General features: G+C 51.6%; 2 protein-coding genes across 6 annotated transcripts in view; one reads left to right on the forward strand and one right to left on the reverse strand.

Annotated features, from left to right (window-relative positions):
• SLC4A8 (solute carrier family 4 member 8) overlaps window positions 1-2,806 on the reverse strand; it is an 85,708-nt gene extending 82,902 nt beyond the window's left edge. The window contains exon 1 of one of the 2 annotated variants that reach the window (XM_046658979.1): window positions 2,515-2,806. The gene's annotated coding sequence lies outside the window, so the exon portion shown is untranslated. The remainder of the gene's footprint in view (window positions 1-2,514) is intronic. The other variant, XM_046659006.1, reaches the window with a different exon arrangement.
• A 159-nt stretch (window positions 2,807-2,965) lies between these two features.
• Window positions 2,966-21,494, forward strand: part of GALNT6 (polypeptide N-acetylgalactosaminyltransferase 6) — a 34,484-nt gene continuing 15,955 nt past the window's right edge. For 2 of the 4 annotated variants that reach the window (XM_046659050.1, XM_046659020.1), the window contains exons 1-4: window positions 2,966-3,067; window positions 10,693-10,815; window positions 13,830-14,422; window positions 16,276-16,448. In XM_046659050.1, the coding sequence (XP_046515006.1) occupies window positions 13,932-14,422; window positions 16,276-16,448 (664 nt within the window). In that variant the 5' untranslated portion in view covers window positions 2,966-3,067; window positions 10,693-10,815; window positions 13,830-13,931. Of the gene's footprint in view, window positions 3,068-10,244; window positions 10,426-10,692; window positions 10,816-13,829; window positions 14,423-16,275; window positions 16,449-21,494 lie in introns of those variants that run through there. The other 2 variants (XM_046659039.1, XM_046659028.1) reach the window with 2 other exon arrangements.

Genomic DNA, 21,494 nt, shown 5'->3' on the forward strand with positions numbered 1-21,494 from the left:
CGTTTCAGAAGGCTCACTGTGCATATCTCTTTCTTTCTTTTAAGAGAGCTATTAAACAATAAGATATCGTAATTTGGGGCAGAAAGAGTTCTCACAGCAAACCTTGTAAGCATTTAGAGGTTTTATTCTTCGCAATGGTTAAACTTCCCTTTTGCAAAAGGTGCCCCCATATCCTGGGCATCTTGAGTACTTCTTCTGCAAACTTTCCCCGCTAAGTGGTGCCAGCACCCCCTCCAGATGGGCAAGTCTCCCTCATTCTGCTCCACCCAGAGGTCTGCGTGTGGAAGGAAGAGACTTGATAAGGACTGAAGCTGACGTCAACAGCCTCACAGAGCTGTCCTTGTCTCAGTTTGCTTCAACTGATCTGCTCCCCACCACACTTCCTGCCTTAAAGGGGGAACCCCCGGAAGCACATTGATGTGAAAAGCGAAACTCAGAACACCCAAAAACAGAATCCAAAACGGCCAAGAAATAAAAATAAGACTGTGAGAAAAAAATGAAATTCACAGGACTTCCTGAAGAGCAGGGAATTCAGGCAAGTCCTGCAGAGGAGCTGAATGATGGCAAGAGCCTTGGTCATGAATATGCAGAGAAGATTTCTGGAGAGAAGGACCAAGGTCCAGGGAGGGGGGAAATGTATCTTTCATCGTATATCTTTTTATAGCGTTTGAATTTTAACCATGTGCCTATATAACTTTTTCAATTAAAGAAAACTATTTTTTTAAGTGGCCTGCCACCAGAGGCAGGCTGAGGTCAGAGTCACCATTCTGCAGTGGTTCATCTCCAGGCCTTCCTGGAGCGGAAGGCAGGGAGCCTGTCCTTCCCGCCAGAAGGGAACAGCTCAGTGCATGACACATGGTGGGTGGGTCACACATCCTGCGGACTACATGTGCCTCCAAATTAGGCAGCTGATTATTCTGCGGACTCAAAGTCATGTTTAAAACCAGAATCAGCCCAAGTAAAATAGGATGAGTAATTTGCTTCCAGAACGTGGAGCACACAACACAGACGATGCTGCTTCCTTGGGAAGCTGGGCACCACCTTCTCAGGAACTCCAGGATGGGGTTAGTGGACATGACTCTGTCCTGGGGAAGAACGGAGGCTGTGAGTCCAGGCTAGCCCATCATCCTCAAATCATGTTGGGTCCTGACTAAGTTCCAAGGGCCAGGTCAAGATCACACAATCCCTGAGGGTCACAGAGCAAAGTTAGAGGAAGGGTGGGGCAAAGACCTTAGGGTCAGACTCATATAGGAGTGTCTAGCCCCCAGAAAGAGAGAAATGAGGGGGAGCATCCCCCAGTCTTCAATAGGAAATGCCCTTATCCTGAGAAAGATAGCTATCGAACAAGACAAGTGACAAGAATGGTGGCAGCTGGAGCAGTGTGAGTTAGAATGAGCCCTGAGGGTCTGTAAAGGGGCTAAAACGTATGATCAAGGTAACCTCTGTAGAAAGTCTCCCTTTAGGAACTTGAGCCCCAAAGAGTCTCTAGTGTGAAAGAAAGGGAGGTGGGGGTGGGGGAATCACTCAGCTATTAGGAGTTAGGGGAGACGGGTGACCGTGTCTAGAGTGAGTGGACGCCTCCCTTTTCTACTCCGTCGGGAATGTCCATCCTCCTGATCTAGTGTAGCTGGGTAAGGTCTTCTCCATGCTCCCCTGGGCTCCTCTCTCCAGACTCCATCGCTGCTAAACCTCTGGCCTCCTCAATAGCTCAGTCCTAAGGGGGGGTCCCAGATCAGAAAACAGGATTACTCCCCTCCATCCAATTGTTAATCCCCAAGAGACTTCCCCCGCGTTTCCCAGTTCACTTCAGAAGGTCTTCTTGCTCAGATCCAGCCACCCACACTCCCACTCCCAGGTCTTACGGACTTAGAAATACAAACTCGTTTAAATATCAAAATAAAAGAAAAACAGAATTAGTGGTCCAAGTTTCTACCACAGAAAATTTCCAAACTATCGGCTATTTGGAGTCTGGAGTCCTCCACTCTACTTCTCTATTACTGAGATAAAGACCCAGAAGATTACATCACAGAACCTTAGAGCCGAGAGAACCGGTGAGCCAGCAGCCCGAGGCCCTGGCGGGGTGACTCAGAGCACGGGTTTAGGAAGTGAATTCACCTGTATTCTGACTCCAGCCCTGCCGCTGCTTGTTCAATGGTTCTCAAAGTTGAGCGTGCACCAGAATCACTTGAAGGACTTTTAAAAACACACCTTGCTGGGCCCCATCCCTAGCGTTTCGGATTATTTAGTCTGGAGTGGGACCCAAGAATCTACATTTCTAACAAATTATCAGATGCTGCTGCTGCTGCTGCTCCGGGAACGACACTTTGAGCAGCACTCCGGCTGTGTGATCAGCCGCCTCCCATGTACATTCCGGATAATAATCGTAGGTATTTGCTGGTTTCCCTGAGACCTTGCACATGCAGCCCTAGCTCGTGGCACACAGTTAACACCTGCAGTTGTTGGATGCAGAGGAGGAGTCCTTTGTCCAGACCACCCTGCCAATGAGAAGCAAACCTGGGACGGAGCCCCGGGGCTCCTCGCTGCCCGGCCGCGTTTTTCCCCTCCGGCGCCGCTGCCTCCGGGCTCTGAGCGCTCCGGCCGCGCCGCCGCCGAGCCCGCGCGGCGCACGCTGCGGTTCCATGCACACGCGGCTCCGCGCCACCGGCGGCTCGGCTAATGCCTGTCGTCCTGGAGGGGGCTAGGACCCTCCGATCTTTTTCGGCGCTGAGAGCCTGGCCGCGGAGGCTGCATCCCGGGGCGGGCTGAGATCTGGAGAAGCTGGGCTCCTAGCAGCGGCCGGCAGGTGGGGCGCACGGGGCGGGGGACGCCCCCGACCCGGCCGCCAGCCTCCAGGCGGCCCTAGGAGCAGCAGGGCGTTCCGCTGCCGGCTGCAGCGCTCGGGGACGCGGCGGGTGACCGCCTGCACCTGGCCGGGCAGGGGAGGGGCGGTGAGGGCGCGCCCCAGCAGCCTTGCAGGGCCCGCCCCGGCCCCGCCCTCCAGGACGTCCCGTCGGGAAGCCGGCGAGCCGGTCGGCGGTGCGGCTGCGGCTCTGCCTTGGCGCGACAGGTAAGCGGCCGAGGCAGCCCGCGACCCTCCCAGGCCCCTCCACCCTCCCCCTGGCCTGGGAGCCCAGAGCTCTCCCGCTTTCGGGACTTTCCTCCGGTCGAGCGCGCTTCTGCCAAGTCCTTGCTCCCCACCTCCCCGCTCCGCCAACCTTCCCCTCCTCCGCTTCCTCCTCACCGCCCCCCACCGTAAGATGAAGGGGCTGGGCCAGCCTGGTCCTCATCAGTCGTGGTGGCCTCTGGCCCCTCCCTCGGTAGGACCCCCCTCCATCTTTGCGCCTTCCTTAAAGGATGAATGAAAAGCTCAGGCCTCTGGGTCTTGGAGGAGTGCGGTGGGAGAGGGACAAGCCAAGTCTCCCTCCCGGGCTTTACAGCCTCTTCTCTTAACCCCCCCACCCCCCTCCCCGCATGCTTTCTGTGCCCCGTCTCCCCGGTTGGGCCACCCCATGTGCTCCACTAAGAAAATCTTTCAGAAGCTTCCTCCTGCCAGGGCCACGTTGCTCCTGAGCAGGTGGGGCAAGCGAAGAGAAGCTTCCTGGTGGGGGTCGGGTCTCGGATGTCCTCCCTCTGGAGGCTTGGGCCCTTTGGGGAGTGGGAGCGGTGTGGTATTGTGGGGAGGGAGTCTGACGGGTGTTCATGACTCTGACTGTCACCAACTTCCCGCTTTCCCGGTCACTTGTTCCGAGCCCCAGGCGAAGCGAAAGGAGAAACAGTTTGCTACTCGCCCCCAGAGCCAGTCATCGTAGACTGTGTGTGTGCAGTGGGGCACCAGGGAGGGTTCAGTCTGCCAGCAAAGCTTGGACCAGACCCCCTCTGTTAGCTGCTGGCCCGTTGCAACGGTCCCAGGAAGGACTTTCACATCCTGCTCTCAGCCCAGCTCCAGACCCACAAATGCAGTTTACAGACTCCGCATGAGGTTAACAACTTGACTCACCAAAGAACCTGGGGCTGGTGCTCATCTTTCCAGAGATGTGTGTGCACTACCCAGGGCCTAGTCTCTCCCGTGGGTGAGCCCTGTCCCTCCCCATCCCAGGAAGGGTCAGAAGGGTGAGACAGGCATATTCGTGTGATGAATAGTACACACTAAGGTGAGGGGTCTGAAATACTTTGGATCCAGTTATCCAGCGGAAGCCAGTATCACCACAGGTACTTCCCCCAGCTTCTGTTCCTCACCAGTGTCATTCCCTTTAGGCCCCCAGAGGTGACAAGAGAAAACTACTTTCAGGGGCACCAGGGCAGAAAGCAGGACAGGGCTGTCAAAGGGAAGAGGTAGTCTGGAGCTGGCGGAATCGAGAAGGAAACTGGGCTGCCCAAGGTGGCCTCATCCTTGGTAATCACTGCCCACGGTCGGCAGGGCAGCTGACTCCTGTCTACAGCCACGTGGAAGAACTCGAGGGAGGTGCTGCATGTCCGAGGCCCTCTGAGATCAGAAACAGTGGAGCCCAAGTTCAGCTGGGAGAGACCTGGGTAGGAGACACGACCATGGGCTCAGTCTGTGTAGCCAGTGCCTAGGACAGAAGTCAGGAGCAGGAGGGCAGCTAACCCTGGGGCCAGAGGCCTCTCAGTGCAGGGCGGTAGTGGATATAAGGGAGGCAGGCAGCTGACTCAGCTCTGTCACTAATTTAGCTGTCTAACCTTGGCCAAATCACATAAACACTCCCTGGGTGGGGAGCAAATGAGAAGGTGTATTTGAAAGGGCTTTGGCAAAGCTCCAAGCACCAGCCAAAGCCAAGGCAGTGTGGTGTCAGGGTTAAGATTGCGGGCTTTGGAGAGATGTGGGCCTGAGTGCAAATCCTGCCTCTGCTACTTCCTAGCTGTGTGACCTTGGTCAGGTTACTTAACCTCCCTGGGCTTTGGTTTCCTTCTGTGTAAAATGGAGAAGATCACTGTGGGTTGACTTGATATGGTAAATAATAATATTAAAAACGGTGGTGGTATTGTCTTAAACCTTCTCTGGCTTCCACAAACATGTTCCGACATCTCCAGCCCTGGAAGTGAAGCTGAGGACCAGAGTGGGTGTCTAGGCACCAGAGGGACCCCAGTGAATGGTTGTGCCAGAGACTTGGGTAAACTTAGCTCTTCATGCAGCCCTCTGCCCCTCTCTGGAAAATCCCAAAATGCCAGTTCTCATTTGATGGGAATGAGAGTGAGGGTTTGAATAAACGAGAGGTCAAGTGCGGGGCAGTGCCTGTCTCTGTGTCCAGCTCAATACTGTGATTGTGCTGCGTGAAAGGCTTGCTCAGTGTGCAAGGGTGGGTTCAGTCTGGGGAGAAAAAGGACTGTTAGAAGACTCTTTTGTGGCACCGGAGAGCCCTGTGGGGTCAGGTTATTCTGTACCCTCTGCGACCTGGTCCTGAGCCCTAGTTAGAGATTTGAAGGAAGGAAGAAAGCCAGTCCTCACCCTCAGCTATACCTGTGGCAGAGGACAAAGGACAGCAGAGCAGCATAACCAAATCCCTCAGGACAGAGGGATGCTACAGGGATTGGCAGGCCAGGTGGACTGGTCGGAAAAGCATTCTGGGGGCAGAAGATTGGGGGCCAGGATTTAAAGACCAGGAAGGAAAGAGAAGGCAGGATCTAGATGGCCTAGTATCCAGGCCTGTTGGTTCTGCCTCCCCTATGAAATCGAGTGGCGCAGTCCCACAGGGGGACACATGGGTGGGGAAACTGAGGACAGTAGGATGCTCCTTAGCCTGAGCCTTCTTAGAGGGGGGAGTTTCAAGGAAGAATTTGAAAGAGAAAAGAAATATAGCTTGTTTAGCAAGAAGATAAGGGAAAGAAAGGCTTTGAGGAGGAAAAGCTAGCCAGTGAGGGTGAGTGGCAGACAGGAAGCAGACTGCCCAGGCCGCGTGGCAAAGAAGGAATATGAATACGGCTGTTCCGACTGAGAAAGGAAGAGAGAGGCCTCACGCAGAGGAGGCTGGGGTGGCTTCAGCAGATCCTCCAGATGCTGGGCGATAAGGGCACCAGCTCAGCTGGCGGTTTGGAGAGCGGAGAGGAAGAGGAGGATCCAGGAGGCAGGGGATGAATCAGCAGGATTTGGGAGTGGGCGTGGAGTGAACCTGACATTGAGGAGGGTTTAAAAGCTCCATGCCTGGGAGTGGGGCAGGGGTTGTTTCAAGGATTTCGATGCTACCGGCAGCAGTGGGGGAGTTGAGAAGACTGGCCACTTAGAGGGCAGGGCACAGACCCTCATTCAGAGAGTGGCATGTTGAGTCTCTGGTGGCCCTAGGGAGAAGTCCTACAGCCAGGAGCAGACTGTGGGGTGAGGAGAAAAGGAAAAACTTCCGGTCTGTCCGCTCCCATCACCACCCTGCAGTCTGGAGACCAGCCCAGGGCTTCAGGAACACCCCTCCTGTTAACTCCCCCTCCATACCCAACCCCAACTGACACATGATAGACTCAGTTCAAGTTCCTTTTTTTGCCTTCTGTCAAACCCAGCCTGATTCCCATCGGGGTGCCTAGGTGATTAAGACACCCCACCTCCCGCCCACCTTCGTTCCTCCTCCATCCCTGGCTTGCTAGGAGCCAGCAGTGTCCAGGCTCAACGTGAGAACAATTGCACAGCCCTGCCCCACCTGGCAAGGGCCCGGAGGTCCTCCAGCGAAAAACCCGTGAGCTGGTGAACTTCCTGTCTGGTCACGTGTTACTTTGATTTTCAGTGACTTTTACAAACTTGGAATAAATCAACAAATATCTGCTGAGCATCCATCGGATGCCAAGGTATGCAGCGTGAGTGAAATTGCGCTCCGTTTTTCAATTGAAAATCCCGTGTTTGGGTTAAATGTTCGATGTTGAAGCTTAAAATGTTACGCAAACATAAGATGAACCTAGATTTCCTGGGGAAAAAGCTTGATAGACTAGCTACAGAAATAACTTTCAGTGCATCTTTCTGGGAAAATAAGCCACAGTCCTGCAGCTTTAGTCCTGGGGAGAGGCTGAAGTGTCTTGAAGGTGTAATTATGGGGAAACCTCCCAGCCTTCTGTAATCAAAAGGGTCAGAAGTGGGAGGAGGGGTTTGGAGGAGATGATTTGCAAGAGAACAGAGGAAGTGAAATGGGGGCTGTGTTTGATGGCAAGAAGGTTCTTTCGAAGTAAGGGAGAATCATTTGGCCAAAACAGACCTCACCAGTAGCTTAAAATTGATCTGTCCCCTCCCCAGCGTGATGTCTCACTCCACACACCTGCACCCCTGTGACAGTGGTGACAGTCGTCACTTTTCCAAGAAACCTGTAATTGGGCTGTCGTGTGAGTAACTTGAGCAAACATCCTTGTGGTGGGGTTGAGACTGGTACTTCCTGGCTGCCACGTCTCTGGAGGTGAGCAGGTTGGTTGATAAACAGAAAGAAACTTTGTTACAAAGAGGCCGCCTGGCCAGCAAGGGCGTGTTCTGGGTGGCTGACCCTGGCTTTCACAAAAGCTGAAACTTTGCCTGGGACTTCCAATTTCGGCCTTTTTAAAGCGTTTGTCGTCCTGGGCGGGATTTGGCGGAGATAAGTGCCAGATAGGGGAGGAAGGTGTCTATAAGAGTGGGGCGGTGGCGGGAGATCCCCCTACCCCCGGGCTCAGGAGTGCCAAACCTGGTCTGCAAACTCCCCCAGGTGACATCCAAGGGGGACGCAAGAGCAGTGGGAGTTGGGAGACTGGTGATGTCTGCTCCTGGAAGCCAAGAGCTGGAGAAGTCACCTGACCACTTTGGCCTCACCTGTGAAAGGAGGGTGTCGGACCCACAGACGTACCAGGTCAAAGTGGTGCCAAGGAACGAGAATGCTTACTGTCGTATGTGCATTCGAAACATCATGTATGAAGCCAGCACTTACCTTTGTGGCTTTGAATAGGTCGCTTTAACCCCTCTGGGCTCATCTCATTTATTTACAAAAGTTTATGGAATGTCTACTACATACAAAACTCATGCTAGACTTTGCAAGTGATAAAAAGGTGGAAGCATTGGTTTTCAAATTTCTGTGACTGGACCAAAGTAAGACTGCGTGTGTGTGGGTGTGGGTGTGTGTGAGGAAGAATGGCCCTGAGCTAACATCTGTTGCCAGTCTTTTTGCTTGAGAAAGGTTGTCGCTTAGCTAACATCTGTGCCTGTCCTCCTGTATTTTATATGTTGCATGCTGCCACAGCTAGGTCCGTACCCAGGATCTGGGCTTGCAAACCCCGGGCTGCCAAAGCAGAGGGCACAAACTTAACCACTACATCCCTGGGCAGGCCTAAGAAAGACATTTTACAAAACTTAACCTACTCACCGTGTGACAGGGTATCCCAAAAGTCTCAGGGCAGTTTTACACTTTCCTCACTCAGAGGTATGAATTCTACAAACTAACAAAAAAGCGTGATTTGAAAACGTATTTTTTTTTTCATTTTCACCTTTCTTTGAGGAAGATTAGCCCTGGCTAACATCCGTGCCCATCTTCCTCTACTTTATATGTGGGACGCCTACCACAGCAGGGCTTGATAAGCCGGGCTGTGTCCGCACCTGGCATCTGAACTGGTGAACCCAGGTTGCCAAAGCAGAACGTGTGAACTTAACCGCTGCGCCACTGGGCCGGCCCTGAAAATGGATTCGTTTAATTTGCTTTCTTTCTTTTGTTTTATGAATTTTGAATAACAAATTTTTCATTTTAATTTTGTATCAGGAAATGTTTATCAGCTTAAATGGATGAGAAACATTAAAATAAAAATTTACTATTCAAAATTCATAAAACTAAACAAAGTAAAAGAAATTTGAATAAAACTTTCAAATGATGTTCTTTGTAAGTCTGTGGCATTTATAGGTCTGAAGTTATTAAACCTTAAAACCGCACTACACTTTTTTTTTTCTTAAGATTTTATTTTTCCTTTTTCTCCCCAAAACCCCCTGGTACATAGTTGTATTTTTTTATTGTGGGTCCTTCTAGTTGTGGCATGTGGGACGCCGCCTCAGCATGGCTTGATGAGCGGTGCCTTGTCCACGCCCAGGATCCGAACTGGTGAAACCCTGGGCCACTGAAGCGGAGCACGGGAACTTAACCACTGGGCCACGGGGCCGGCCCCCACACTAGACTTTTGGTACATCCTACACATGTATGTATAATAACTGAAATGAAATTTTAACAAAACAATACTTACCCGTATTACACGTGAGCACTTTGGTATATTCTTTTTTGTCCTATTCTGATCTTTTAAAGAATTTTTTCCAGGGGCCAGCCCAGTGGCACAGTGGTTAAGTGCACACGTTCAGCTTCGGGTGGCCCGGAGTTCACTAGTTCAGATCCTAGGTGCAGACATGGCACCGCTTGGCAAGCCATGCTGTGGTAGGCGTCCCACATATAAGGTAGAGGAAGATGGGCACAGTCGTGAGCTCAGGGCCAGTCTTCCTCAGCGAAAAGAGGAAGATTGGCAGCAGATGTTGACTCAGGGCTAATCATCCTCAGAAAAAAAAACAAATTTTTCCATGGTAATTTGCAACGCTTTAAATTTATTTCACAATCCTATGCATCAGTGGTTTGGTGGACACTGGGCTGGGTGAAACCTCAGTTCCCTTATACCAGTGAGAGAAGGTAAGTTTGTGTTCTGGCTGGTGGGGCCAGGGAAGCAGGTCCCATTTGCTCAACCTAGGAAAGCTTCCTGGAAGAAGAGGATTTCTGGTGTCTTCTCAGTACTGAAACCAAGATGATCTGATGTGTTACGATCCCAAGGGTGGCTGGAGGGAAAAGAGTTGGGGATGAATGCTCAGCAGCAGCAGGAGGGGAATGAGTAGTGGAGAGCTGTGGGCATACTTGCCAGTGGACCTGGAGGCCAGGCCGTGGAGCCCAAAGGTGAGGGAGTCACACAAGCCCACTGGGGTGGGGAGGAGCCTGTGAAGCCCTGCACTAGACAAAGTCCTACATGCCTACACTTCCTTCACCAAGCGTGGTTGGGGGTGACATCCCAACCCTGCTCACCACACTTCTGGGAATCGGCTCCTACACAGGGAGCAGGATCCTTAACCCTGAAGTCTTCTGGCTTCTGCCAGGTTGTGTCTCTCCTCAGGAACTCTTTCCTCTTGCCCGCATGCTGAGCACACAAACTAGAGAGCGAATCCCCGTAAGGCCAGGGCTAATCACAGGTGTCTCGTTTCAGGATGTGGTTAGTACCTTGAGAAAGTGCAGGCTCCAGCGAGAAAGCGTTGGACTGCGAGAGCAGAAGGCTGGGAAGGGCTTGGCGTGACCCTCGGTCTCCCTCTCCAGCAGAAACCTGGTGTTCTAGTGGTTAAGATTCCGTGCTCTCGCCGCCACCGCCGAGGCATTCGTTTCCCGGTCAGGACACCACACCCATCTATCGGTTGTCATACTGTGGTGGCTGTGTGTTGCTGTGACGCTGAAAGCTACACCACTGGTATTTCAAATACCAGCAGGGTCCCCTTGGGGGAACAGGTTTCAGCGGAGCTTCCAGACTAAAACAGACTAGGAAGAAGGACCTGGCCACCCACCTCCAAAAAATTTGCCATGAAAACCCTATGAATAGCAGTGGGGCATTATCTGATATAGTGCTGGAAGATGAGAGGATGTTGCGAGAAGAGCAAGCAGGGTCCTGCTCTGCTGTGCACAGGGGCAGTAGGAGTTGGAACTGACTTAACGGCACTAACAACAACTCTTTCTCCAGGGCCAATAAAAGGAGCAAAGGCGAACCCCACTGCAAAGGACCACGAGGCAATGCCAGAAGGAGAAAGTTGGAGTGACCTGGGTGATTCTGAGTGAGACAATCAGGGAGGCCTTCCTGGAGGAGGTGAGTCTTGAGCGCTTGGCAGCAGCCGGTAACTAAGCTGTTCCCACGCCTTTGTTTCTGACTGTGCTCCCTCTTTCTTGCTGGAGTGGACAGGCAGACAGAAAGTATCGGGGAAGGTGCAGCCTGCAGGATGGTGCAACACTGTCACGGCAAACACTTCCCCATTCTACGGGCCCTCTGTCTGTGCTTAGCTGGGGCAGTTCCAGAACTGATGAGGGGTCTAGATCAAGCAGAAGCCCTTGTGCTGGCCCAGCAGAGCTCAACCCCCAGGGCAGGAAAGAGCCTCTCCGTCGAATGCCCGTTTCCTCCTGGGCAGCTTCTGCAAGCCCGGGCAGCTCTGCCTTCCTCAGCTTGGCCCATGGTGTCTGTGCCACTGCTCCATTTCAATTTTATTAATTTTTGCATAGGTAATGTAATCAGGGTTCAAAGTAGAAAAGGGAATTCAGAGAAGGATCTTTTCTTGTTCCTGTCCCCTCCCTGGACAGGTGCTCCCTGGACCCACTGCTACCAGTTCTTCTTCTCCAACTAGATTTTAAACTCCCACGGGGAACAGCATTGTCTCATACCTCTCTATGTCCCTCTGTGTCCCAGCTGGGGTGAACTGTCCACCCAAGGGAGTTCTCCTGGCACCACACCCTCCCTCCTCATCAGCGCTGCTGCTCTCTTGGGTTGGACCCCAAGCCCTGTTAACTGGCCGTCTGGCTGCCTGGCAGATCCCTCTCCTGGACGCCCTCCACCAGCTGTCATGTTGCTTTTCCTGTAACGCTGGGCCCCCCACAAATCCGTTATTGCTTCAGGTCAGGTCAAGGGCACACTCCTTGGCGTGATGACTTGGTTTCAGCCACCTTTCCAGGCCCATCTTCTGCTACTCCCATCAGGCTTCATGCTCCCACCATACTGAACCACTTGCAGTTCTCTGACTGGCCCTGCTGTCTCCTGCCTCTAGGCCTTTGTATATGTTGTTCCATCTGCCTGGAGTGTGCTCACCTCGCCTGGCCAGCTCCTACTTGTGGGTTAGTGCTCAGCCAAAGCTTCTGCTGGGGGACCTCTTCTCAAACGTTACCCTCCCCTACTTGCATCGTCTCTCCCTCAGCACCCGAAAGGTGCCTCCCTCATGCTATCTTCTCACCAGGTGATCTCCATTTAAAATCTGGCTCCCCGACTGACTGTATGCTCCTTGCAGGCTGGGCTTGCTCATCTCTGTGTCTCCTCATCTGGCAGAGGACCTGGCATACAGCACATATTCAATCAATACTGGCCAATTGAACATCTCCCATGTCCCAGACAGCACCTAACACAGAATAGACGCTCAACGAGATTTCATTTTATTTAATTTTTCATGCTGCTGCTGAATTTGTTATCAAAGGAAACCACCTGTCTCCCCCCAACCAGAGTGAACCCTGCTGCCCCTTGAGACCATGACGGCCACATAGTCTCCAGAGTTAAGTGACCCCTGACACCGGGCCTCCCCATACGCAGCAGCTCGCTTGTTGAAATAACAGCAGTAAATAGTTCAACTGGAGTTACTTTTAAGCAAGACCTATCATGGGATAATGAGTGTGGCTTTGGCCAAGGACCAGGTGCTTGAGGATAATTGCTGGGAAGTTGAGCAAGGATTTATTCATCATAATAACAGAAATAATTGATACCATTTATTGAGGGCTCGGTATGTGCCAGGCACTCTGCCGAGTGTTTGACATACGTTATCTCTGATTTAATCCTCACCACAGCCCTGGGAGTTAGGTATTAGTTACCCCCACTTTATAGATGAGGAAATTGAGGCTTAGAGAAATTAAGAAATTTGTCCAAGTGTCACGCAGCTGCTAATGATAAAAACTAACACTTTTTGAAAACTTACTGTGTGCGGAGACTGCTAAGCTTTTTCCGTGAATTATTTCATTGAACTCAATCCTTCTGTGAACCCTAGGAGGCAGGTGCTGTTACTACTAGAAGGGGCAGAACCAGGATTTGTGCCCAGGTCTATTGCCACCGGTTTCTAGCACTTAACCCGGTAAGCCTTGTGCTTCTGGAGCACAAGAGGAAGTTTTGCAAACATTCATCCTCTGAGCCGTGGGACCACGTGCCTCGGGGTGGAAGCCCAGTCCTGCCTGCAAGGTGTTGTCATAGAATCTTGGATTAAAAAAAAACTTTTTATTAAATATGAATAGATGAAGAAGAAAACTGATAAAATATGTGAGGGGGTATAAAGAATAATAGTACCAGCCGCCATCCACTTTAAGAAAAAAACGCTTTCCTTTGAGGTCCCCCTGTGTCTCTATTCCCATACCTTTTCCCCCAGAAACTCTGGTTTCAGCGTTCCTTTATTTTTCTTTATAGCTTTACCGCATAGTCATTTTTGTAGTTGCAGAAATGTGTTGTTTAGTTTTACATTGTTAAATTTTCTGTAAATGGAATCATAATGTACATATCTTTCTGCAACTTGCTTTTTTTGCTCAACGTCGCCTCTGTTGTTGCCCCTCGAAGCAGTTTATTCTTTGTCGCTGCTGTATATTCCCCATGGGGTGGCTGTTTCACGCTGTTTGTTCACTCTACTGCTGATGGACATTTGGATTCTGCCTTGTTTTTGCCATTTTAGTCAGTGTGGCTAGAGACATGCTGGTACCTGCCCCCTGGCTCACGTGTGCTGGAGTTTATCTGGGATAAACAAACCAGGAGTGGAACTGTGGGGTCATGGAGTCCGTACGTTTCAAACTGTACTTGATAATGCTAAAGTGTTTCCCGAAGTGGTTATGTCATTTAAGTCTCTTCACGTCGAGTTTCGGTGTTCCAGTTATTCTAGATCCGTGAATGTCGGCGTCTTAGGGCAGGAAGGAAACGCTGCGCCCATCTCCTCGCTTTATGGACGGAGGAAACTTAGGTGCAGGGAAGTCAAGTGATGGGGTTAAGGCGATGTCACCATTCAGCTAGAGTCAGGACTTGAACCTCAAGCCCCCTCACTCCCCTCCCCACCCCTGGCTTGGCTCATTTCTCTCTCTCATCCCCTCCCTTTTCAGGCTCAGGCTCCAAGGGGTGGCCGCCACAACGCATCGAGCTCTTTGCAGGGTCCAGCCCAGCACTCGGAGCTGACCTAGCCGCGTCCCCGGTGGTGCCCGAGGATGAGGCTCCTCCGCAGACGTCACATGCCCCTGCGCCTGGCCGTGGTGGGCAGCGCCTTTGTGTTCTTCCTCTTCATCCTGCAGAGGGATGTAAGCAGCAGGGAACAGGCCACGGAGAAGCCATGGCTGAAGTCCTTGGTGAGCCAGAAGGATCACGTCCTGGACCTCATGATGGGGGCCGTGAACAACCTTCGGGATTCGATGCCCAAGCTCCAGATCAGGGCTCCAGAGCCCCAGGGGACACTGGTCTCCACAAACCAGTCCTGCCTCCCAGGGTTCTATACTCCAGCTGAGCTGAAGCCCTTCTGGGAACGGCCACCACAGGACCCCAATAGCCCTGGGGCGGACGGGAAAGCATTTCAGAAGGACAAGTGGACCCCGCAGGAGACCCAGGAAAAGGAAGAGGGCTACAAGAAGCACTGCTTCAACGCCTTTGCCAGTGACCGGATCTCCCTGCAGAGGGCCCTGGGGCCGGACACTCGGCCACCTGAGTAAGTGGCACCCAGAGTCCTCGGGTAAGGCCGGGGCTCTGCCAAAGTTGTGGCTGGTGTGGCCATGGCTGCAGGCCAAGTGCCAGGTAGAGAGCTGAGGGGATTTTAGAACGTGGGCAAGGATTTCCTCTAAGCCTTCGCTTCTTTGCTTGACCAACTGCCCTTATCCCAAGGGGTGGGGTTCAGGAGTATTGTGGCCAGGCCAGAGGCCCAGGGAGACCTGTGAGAGTGAAACACAGTTATAAAGAGTGACAGGACAAAAGGAGGAACTCAGGGCCTGGGGCCAGGACCTGGCACAGGGGCACCTGGGAGGGACTGATTCCAGCCACAGTTTCGGTGGCCTTGCTGAGGCCTGCCCCAGAGACCATGGCACCCTGCTGCTGGACTGTTGGGGGAGGGCCCTTTCCTGACGGCAGCCCTGGTGGTCAGGACCATCCCCCCACCGCCTGGTTTCCATCAGTGAAGGCCCACGGAGCCATGACTTCTCTCCGAGCTTTATTTGAAGCTGTGTCTACTTTCAGCCCTGGGCGGGGAACCAGCACTTGGATCCTTGAGCTGTGGCCACTTCACACCAGTGCAGCCGAGGTTGCATTCACACTGTCCCCGAGTTACAGATTTTGTGTCTTCCTCATTTAGACTTTGTCTTTCCAACTCAATGGTTATACCCTTTTTGGCCTTTTCTTACATGGCAGCCCGCATCCCCAAATTCATGATTCTCTAGGACTGCGAACCTGGGGTTCCCCAGATTTGGACCAAGTATTATAGTCCTGGAATGTGGGGCCACTTGGAGTCGTCAGGAGCTCGTCAGCGGGGAACAACGGTGTTGGCCATGAGGACGGCCAGTGGAGGAAGTTCAGGAGTCTCCTCTGGAGGGTCCAGGAGATATCTCTGACCAGCAGAGGAGGTTAAGAAAGGAGGTTAGGGGGCCAGCCCGGTGGTGTAGTGTTTAAGTCCGTGCGCTCCGCTTCGGCAGCCCAGGGTTTGCTGGTTCGGATCGTGGGCGCAGACCTATGCACTCCTTATCAAGCCACACTGTGGCCTCCACATAAAATAGAGGAAAACTGGCACAGATGTTAGCTCAGTGACAATCTTCCTCAAGCAAAAAGAGGAAGATTGGCAACAGATGTTAGCTCAGGGCCAATCTTCCTCACAAAAAAAAGAAGAAGAAAAGAAAAGAAAAAAAGAAAGGGGGTTAGGCCGCATGCTCTCTTGAGGTCCAGTATTCGCACATTCCCACCCCCCACCCGAGAGAGTGTCAAGAGGGTGGCAGTGTGGCCAGGTGCACAGAGTGGTTGGAGTGGATGAGGATAGAGAAAAGGTCACAGAAGATTGTTTGTGATGGCAGTGTCAGATAGCAGGGAATTAATGAGGAAATGGGTTAGAGAGGGACTGTAAATTGTGCAGAGAGGAGCGCTTGTCTCTTGCTGAGTGTGGAAATTGTAGTCACTTTTCTCAGATGTCAAATTTGCCCTTTATCACTCACCCCTTGGGGACCTCTGGATCCAATTACACTTTATGCAGTACACATATTACCGAGGAGGAAAGAGTCAGCCCCGGGAACTCCTACAGCAAATGAGAGAAGCGAGGGGGCAGCAGTGGGGAGCCCTCAGCAGCACGGCAGGGGCACCGAGCCAGCTCTGGGGGAGGCAAGCTTTGGACTGGGTTGGCTAGGACCTGTGCAGAGGCTCAGAGTGGGTGGCAAATACAGCGTAAGCCGGTCCCAGGGAGCAGCTATTCTCAGCTACAATAGAGAATATAGGCTGGATGGTCATGGGAATCTGTGAACAGAGCCCTCCCCACCCCCGGAACTCCCAGGGACCTGGAGAGCTATATCTACACTTTCATCCTTCCAGATGTGTCGACCAGAAGTTCCGGCGCTGCCCCCCATTGCCCACCACCAGCGTCATCATCGTGTTCCACAATGAGGCCTGGTCCACGCTGCTGCGGACGGTGTACAGCGTCCTACACACCACCCCTGCCATCCTGCTGAGGGAGATCATTCTGGTGGATGATGCCAGCACTGATGGTGAGGTTGGCGGGGGCCCTGAGGAGGGGGCTGGTGTCACCCTGGTACTCTGGGAAGGAGGACAGATTGTCTCGAGGGAGTAGGCACCTTCATTGCCTGTTTCCTGGCATCAAGCTCATCAGAGAGGCCAGGAGCAGGGAGCAGACAGGTAGGGGACAGGAGGCAGGCAGACCACGTTCCTAGAGCCTGGACCTCATTCCCACTTCACCCAAAGAGCTCCAGAAGCTTTGCAGTTCTGGCTTCTGAGACTCCCTTAGAGCTGCCAGGCCCAACCCCGAGTCAGAAATGCTGGGAGTGGACTGGGCAGAGGGTAGGAACAGGTCTTCCCTCTGTGTCCCACCTGCTAGACCACACTTCTGCTCTTGCAGATTCCATCCGCCTCAGAAGCCCTTTGTGCTATCGTTGTTAATAGTCCAGTGAAGTTACTCACCAAACATCTACCTTCAAAGCAATTCCACAAACATCTACTGAGTACTCTGTGCCTGGCACTGACTCAGGCAGGAGAGATTCCATGACAAATGACAAATGAGACAGATCTTGCGCTGAAAAGGCTGACAACCCTCACAGGTCAGATAGCGGCTTACAACACCGACTGCACCCCTAACGGACATGAAAGGGTGTGGCCTTGAGAGTCCAACACCCAGGAATTCAAATTCCAGCTCAGACTCTTCCTAGCTCTGTGAACTTGAGTAAGACACTTGGCCTCTCTGACCCTCAGTTTCCTCTTCTAAAAATGAAGACAATTGACTCCCTTACCTGGTGGACGAAGGATCAGAGACAGGTGATAAACGCAATAATTCACGTGCTACAGAGTACTTAGCATCGAGTAAGAGCTCCATAAGCATTCGTTTCATTCTATTCTCTGTATGGGAAAAATGTGGTACCGGAGTACGTAGTCAGGAGAGGGTATTTCTGCGGGGCATGGCGGGGGTAGTCCACAGTGGAGGTCAGATTGGAGCTGGGCCTTGAAGCATGAGTGTTTGGGGAGAGAAGAGGCGTTGACGGGCATTCTTGGAAGAGAGAGTGGCATAAGCAGAATCCTAGAGATAGAGGGGTGTTTGTGAAAAATAGAGAAGTTGATGTGGCCGAAGCTTCAGTTTGTTGTAGGAAATAACACTTAAAAAAAATGTTAAATTGAAATCCATTCCATGCTAAAAGTAGTTATTTAGGAGAAAAAAATGAGGAGTTGTTGAAGGTACTTAAGCTGGAGAGTGACCTTGTCTCAAAAGGATGGCAATTTCGTGGAAGGGTAATTGTCAGGAACAGAGGCAGAGGACCCCAAGTTCTTACAAGCTCTTGAGAGGAGGATGGCGGGGTCAGAACTAGAAAAGGGACGGTGGGACAGATGCGTCGTTAGCCTGGGCGTCTCCAGGGGCTGAGCCCTCCTCCCGGGGGGCGCGTGATGTCTGGGCTCTCCGGTGCCCACGCTCTCATATCGAGGGCTGCTTCCTCTCCTAAGCTTCCCCTGCTGCCCCCTGGGGGAGGGGTGATGCGACAGTGAGGACTAGGGCCGGGGAGGGTGGCGGAAGGAGGAGCCGAGTATGAGCACTGTCAGTCCATTTCCGCAGGGAGCACACATTTCCCAAGGGAGGACGGTCAGACACCTAGCAGCACTTCCAAAGCAAAGGCAAACAAGTGTCAGGATGCAGTGAAAGGGTCTGGCAGACCAGGAGCGCAGAGATTAGGCTTCTGGGAGGGAGGGGCAGAGAATCTGGCGGAGATGGGAGGGGCTGGAAGTGGCCTCTAGGAAATCTTAGCAGTGAAGGAGTGGCTGTATGGAATGGGAGGGAGTGCGTGGCTGCCCTTCCTTTCGCGCTGGGCTCCTTGGTAACCCTTCTCCCCCCAGACCTGTGCTACCCAACCCTCAGAAGCTTCTTCCCTTGACTCACATATGGTGGAAGTTCTAAATGGTTTCAACTTGTCACCCAGGATTTTGTGAGTCCGTAAGGTACAAGTGCCCAGTTGGGCTACTCCTCTGAGCAGGCTAGACAAGTGACAAGTGCCAGGCTGGCACAGGCAGCATCTAAAGGGCACGGCAGCCTGTACCTAGTAGGTGATCCTTGCAGGAGCTCCCGTAGCCCCTCCGAAGGACACGTGTTCGCTTCTTTCTGGTTGTCACGCCCTTGTTGCCCTGAACTCTCTCTTAGGGCCAATCCCAGCATCTTGGAATCAGGGCCTGAAAAACCTAAACTGGTCATTCTTATTTTTCCAGTCCTGGCCTCCTTTGAGAATCTGTTAACAGCTATGCTGCTCTCCCTAGAATTGTGTCGAATTGCCACACCAGGGTGCACACACCCACATTTTTGCGTGCAATTCCAGGGAATTTGTGGACCCTAGGATAAACAACCCCACCTTGAGGGCTTGCGGACTCTTGAAGTACTTTCAGCAATGTCCGCTTCAGTGGGGAAAAGGGAGAAACTCACATCTATGGTCAGAAATCCCTGCAGTCCACAGCGGGATAAAATTTCCCACACGTTTGACGCTTTGATCAGATTAACTGGCTCTCATTACACACACACAAACGAGGGCTGTGTCTCCACTGAAATGCAATGACCGTGCTCTCTGTCCTCCTATCCAGGCGCCTGGCAACGCTCTATGACCACAAGTATAGGGGCGTTTGATACTGGGGTCAGGGCAAGAGGCCCAGTGCCAGGCTGGGGAACTTTTTCTTTCCCACCTCAGAGTCAACCTCAGACACAGATTTCAGTCCTGCCCGGTCAGGTCAGCAGCCGGGTCCACTTCTGGTCTGGCATGTTCCACAAGCTTCTGAAAACTGGCCCCCCAGGCCCATCGGTCTCCTGTGCCCCAAACAAGTCATCCCCTTGTTGAAAGCCCTGCGCTGCCTCTGCGGGAGGCTGAGGAGAGAATCTAGGCCTCACTCCCAAGGGAATCTGCTAGATGGATGGGAGGAAATCAAGCACATACCAGGACCCCAAGAGTCAAGAAGTGAACAGGACCCTCAATGAGCAAGGTGCTCACGGAGAGAGGAGGATGGGGCAGGTGGGGTTGGCCAGGGAGCAGGTTCTGTAGGAGGAAGGTAGAGGAACCAGCGGGCGAAGGAAAGGAGAGAAGGGGCAGCCCTGACGTCAGAGAACTCGGGAGGAGATATTTGGGGAGCACTCTGGGTTAGCCCATGATTTCTCCCACTGCCATCTCCCCTTGGAAGTCAGAGCTGGTCAGACCTGAAGTGAGTGGCAGTTCCTCTCGTGGCCTCCAGAAATCCTAAGAGGTACCAGTAACGCAAGTCAGGAATTGTCCGAAGGGTCCGATTTTAGTTGAATTACAACTTCCAGAGTCTATTCTAACCAGTAAGCTTGCTTCATCACCTCCATCTCTCACCTCTGTACTTGTTTTACAAGATAGGAAAAGGTCTCTATAGTAACTCTATGTCCTGGATTTTCTGAGAAAGTTTCCATTTCAATATTTTCTTCCCCATTAAAAAATTCCGTTCTCTTTGCGGCTGGCCCGGTGGTGCAGCGGTTAAGTTCACACGTTCCGCTTCGGCGGCCCGGGGTTTGCCGGTTCGGATCCCGGGTGCAGACATGGCAGCGCTTGGCAAGCCATGCTGTGGTAGGCGTCCCACATATAAAGTAGAGGAAGATGGGTACAGATGTTAGCTCAGGGCTAATCTTCCTCAAAAAAAAGAGAAATCTAGTCTCACATGTCAATTTCACCTGCCTGTCTACTCCTGACACCTGGAAATGGAAAGTGGCCAACAGGGGGTCTTGATTTGGGTTTGAAAACATGACCCAGTGTCCAAATGTTCTGTCTGGACAGGTGGATTCTAGAATACTCTCAAAGGTGTTATACTTGTTTATTTCTGCTTTTATCCTTCCAAAGGGATTAACCAAGAGAAATGGCCCCATTGCAGTTAGAGCTGAGGTTGGATAGTGTATGGATGGACATAAAAGTAGAATAAAAGCAAAGAAAACAGGAAAAGTTAGATAGGAAGTCCTCCTGACAAGAAAGTATTTTTGCTTTTCTTTTCTAGATTTTTCAAAAGCCAAAGAAGAGGGAGACAGTACACAAGAGTAACCAAAGGCTACTTTGCTTAATAAGTATTTGTCACTAATTTGCTTAATAAGTATTTGTTAGTTACCTAGTAGGTGCCAGGCCCTGGGAGTACAGCAGTGAACCAGTTGGACAAAGTCTCTTCTTCTTGGAGCTTATTTTTTTAATGGGAAAGATAGAAAATACTATATAATTTCAGATAATAATAAGTACTATGAAGAAATAAGAGGGGAAGAAAGAATGCAGGTGATGGGCTGGCAAGTCATTAGGCAGCTCCTTTAGTCAGGGTAGCCAGGAAAAGCTTCTCTGAGTGTTCCCCACCATGGGAACAGCCAGTGCAAAGGCCCTGAGGCTTAGCATATTAATGGAGCAGAAATAAGGCCAGCGTGGCTAAAGAGAAGTGAGCTGAGAAGCAGAAACAACACTGGTACAGAGTGAGTGTAGAAAGGTGAGCAGAGCTGAATCATAAGACCTTTGTAATCAAAGGTCAGTGTTTGTTTTTTTTGTGTGCATGTGTAGTAAAATATACCTAACAAAATTTACCATCATAACCATTTTAAGTGTGCCATTCAGTGGCATTAAATGTGTTCACATTGTTGTGAAACCGTCACCACCACCTTCCATCTACAGAACTCTTTCATCTTCCCAGACTGAAACTCTGTACCCATTAAGCACTAATTCCCTATTCCTTCCTCCCCCAGCCTCTGGCAACCACCATTCTATGTTCTGTCTCTATGAATTTGACTACTCTAGGTACCTACATAAGCGAATCATGCAGTATTTGTCCTTTTGTGACTGGCTTCTTTCACTTAGCATAATGACTTACAGGTTCATCCATGATGTAGCCTGTGTCAGGATGTCCTTCCGTTTTAAGGCTGAAAATTTCATTGTATAGACCACATTTGTTTATCCATCCATCCACCCGTGGACATTTGGGTTGTTTCCAAATTTTTGGCTATTGTGAATGATGCTGCTGTCAACATGGGTGTACAAATATTTGTTCGAGTTTCTGCTTTCAGTTCTTTTGGGTACATA

The sequence above is a fragment of the Equus quagga genome, chromosome 1, assembly GCF_021613505.1.
Source record: "Equus quagga isolate Etosha38 chromosome 1, UCLA_HA_Equagga_1.0, whole genome shotgun sequence".
Lineage (NCBI taxonomy): Eukaryota > Metazoa > Chordata > Mammalia > Perissodactyla > Equidae > Equus > Equus quagga.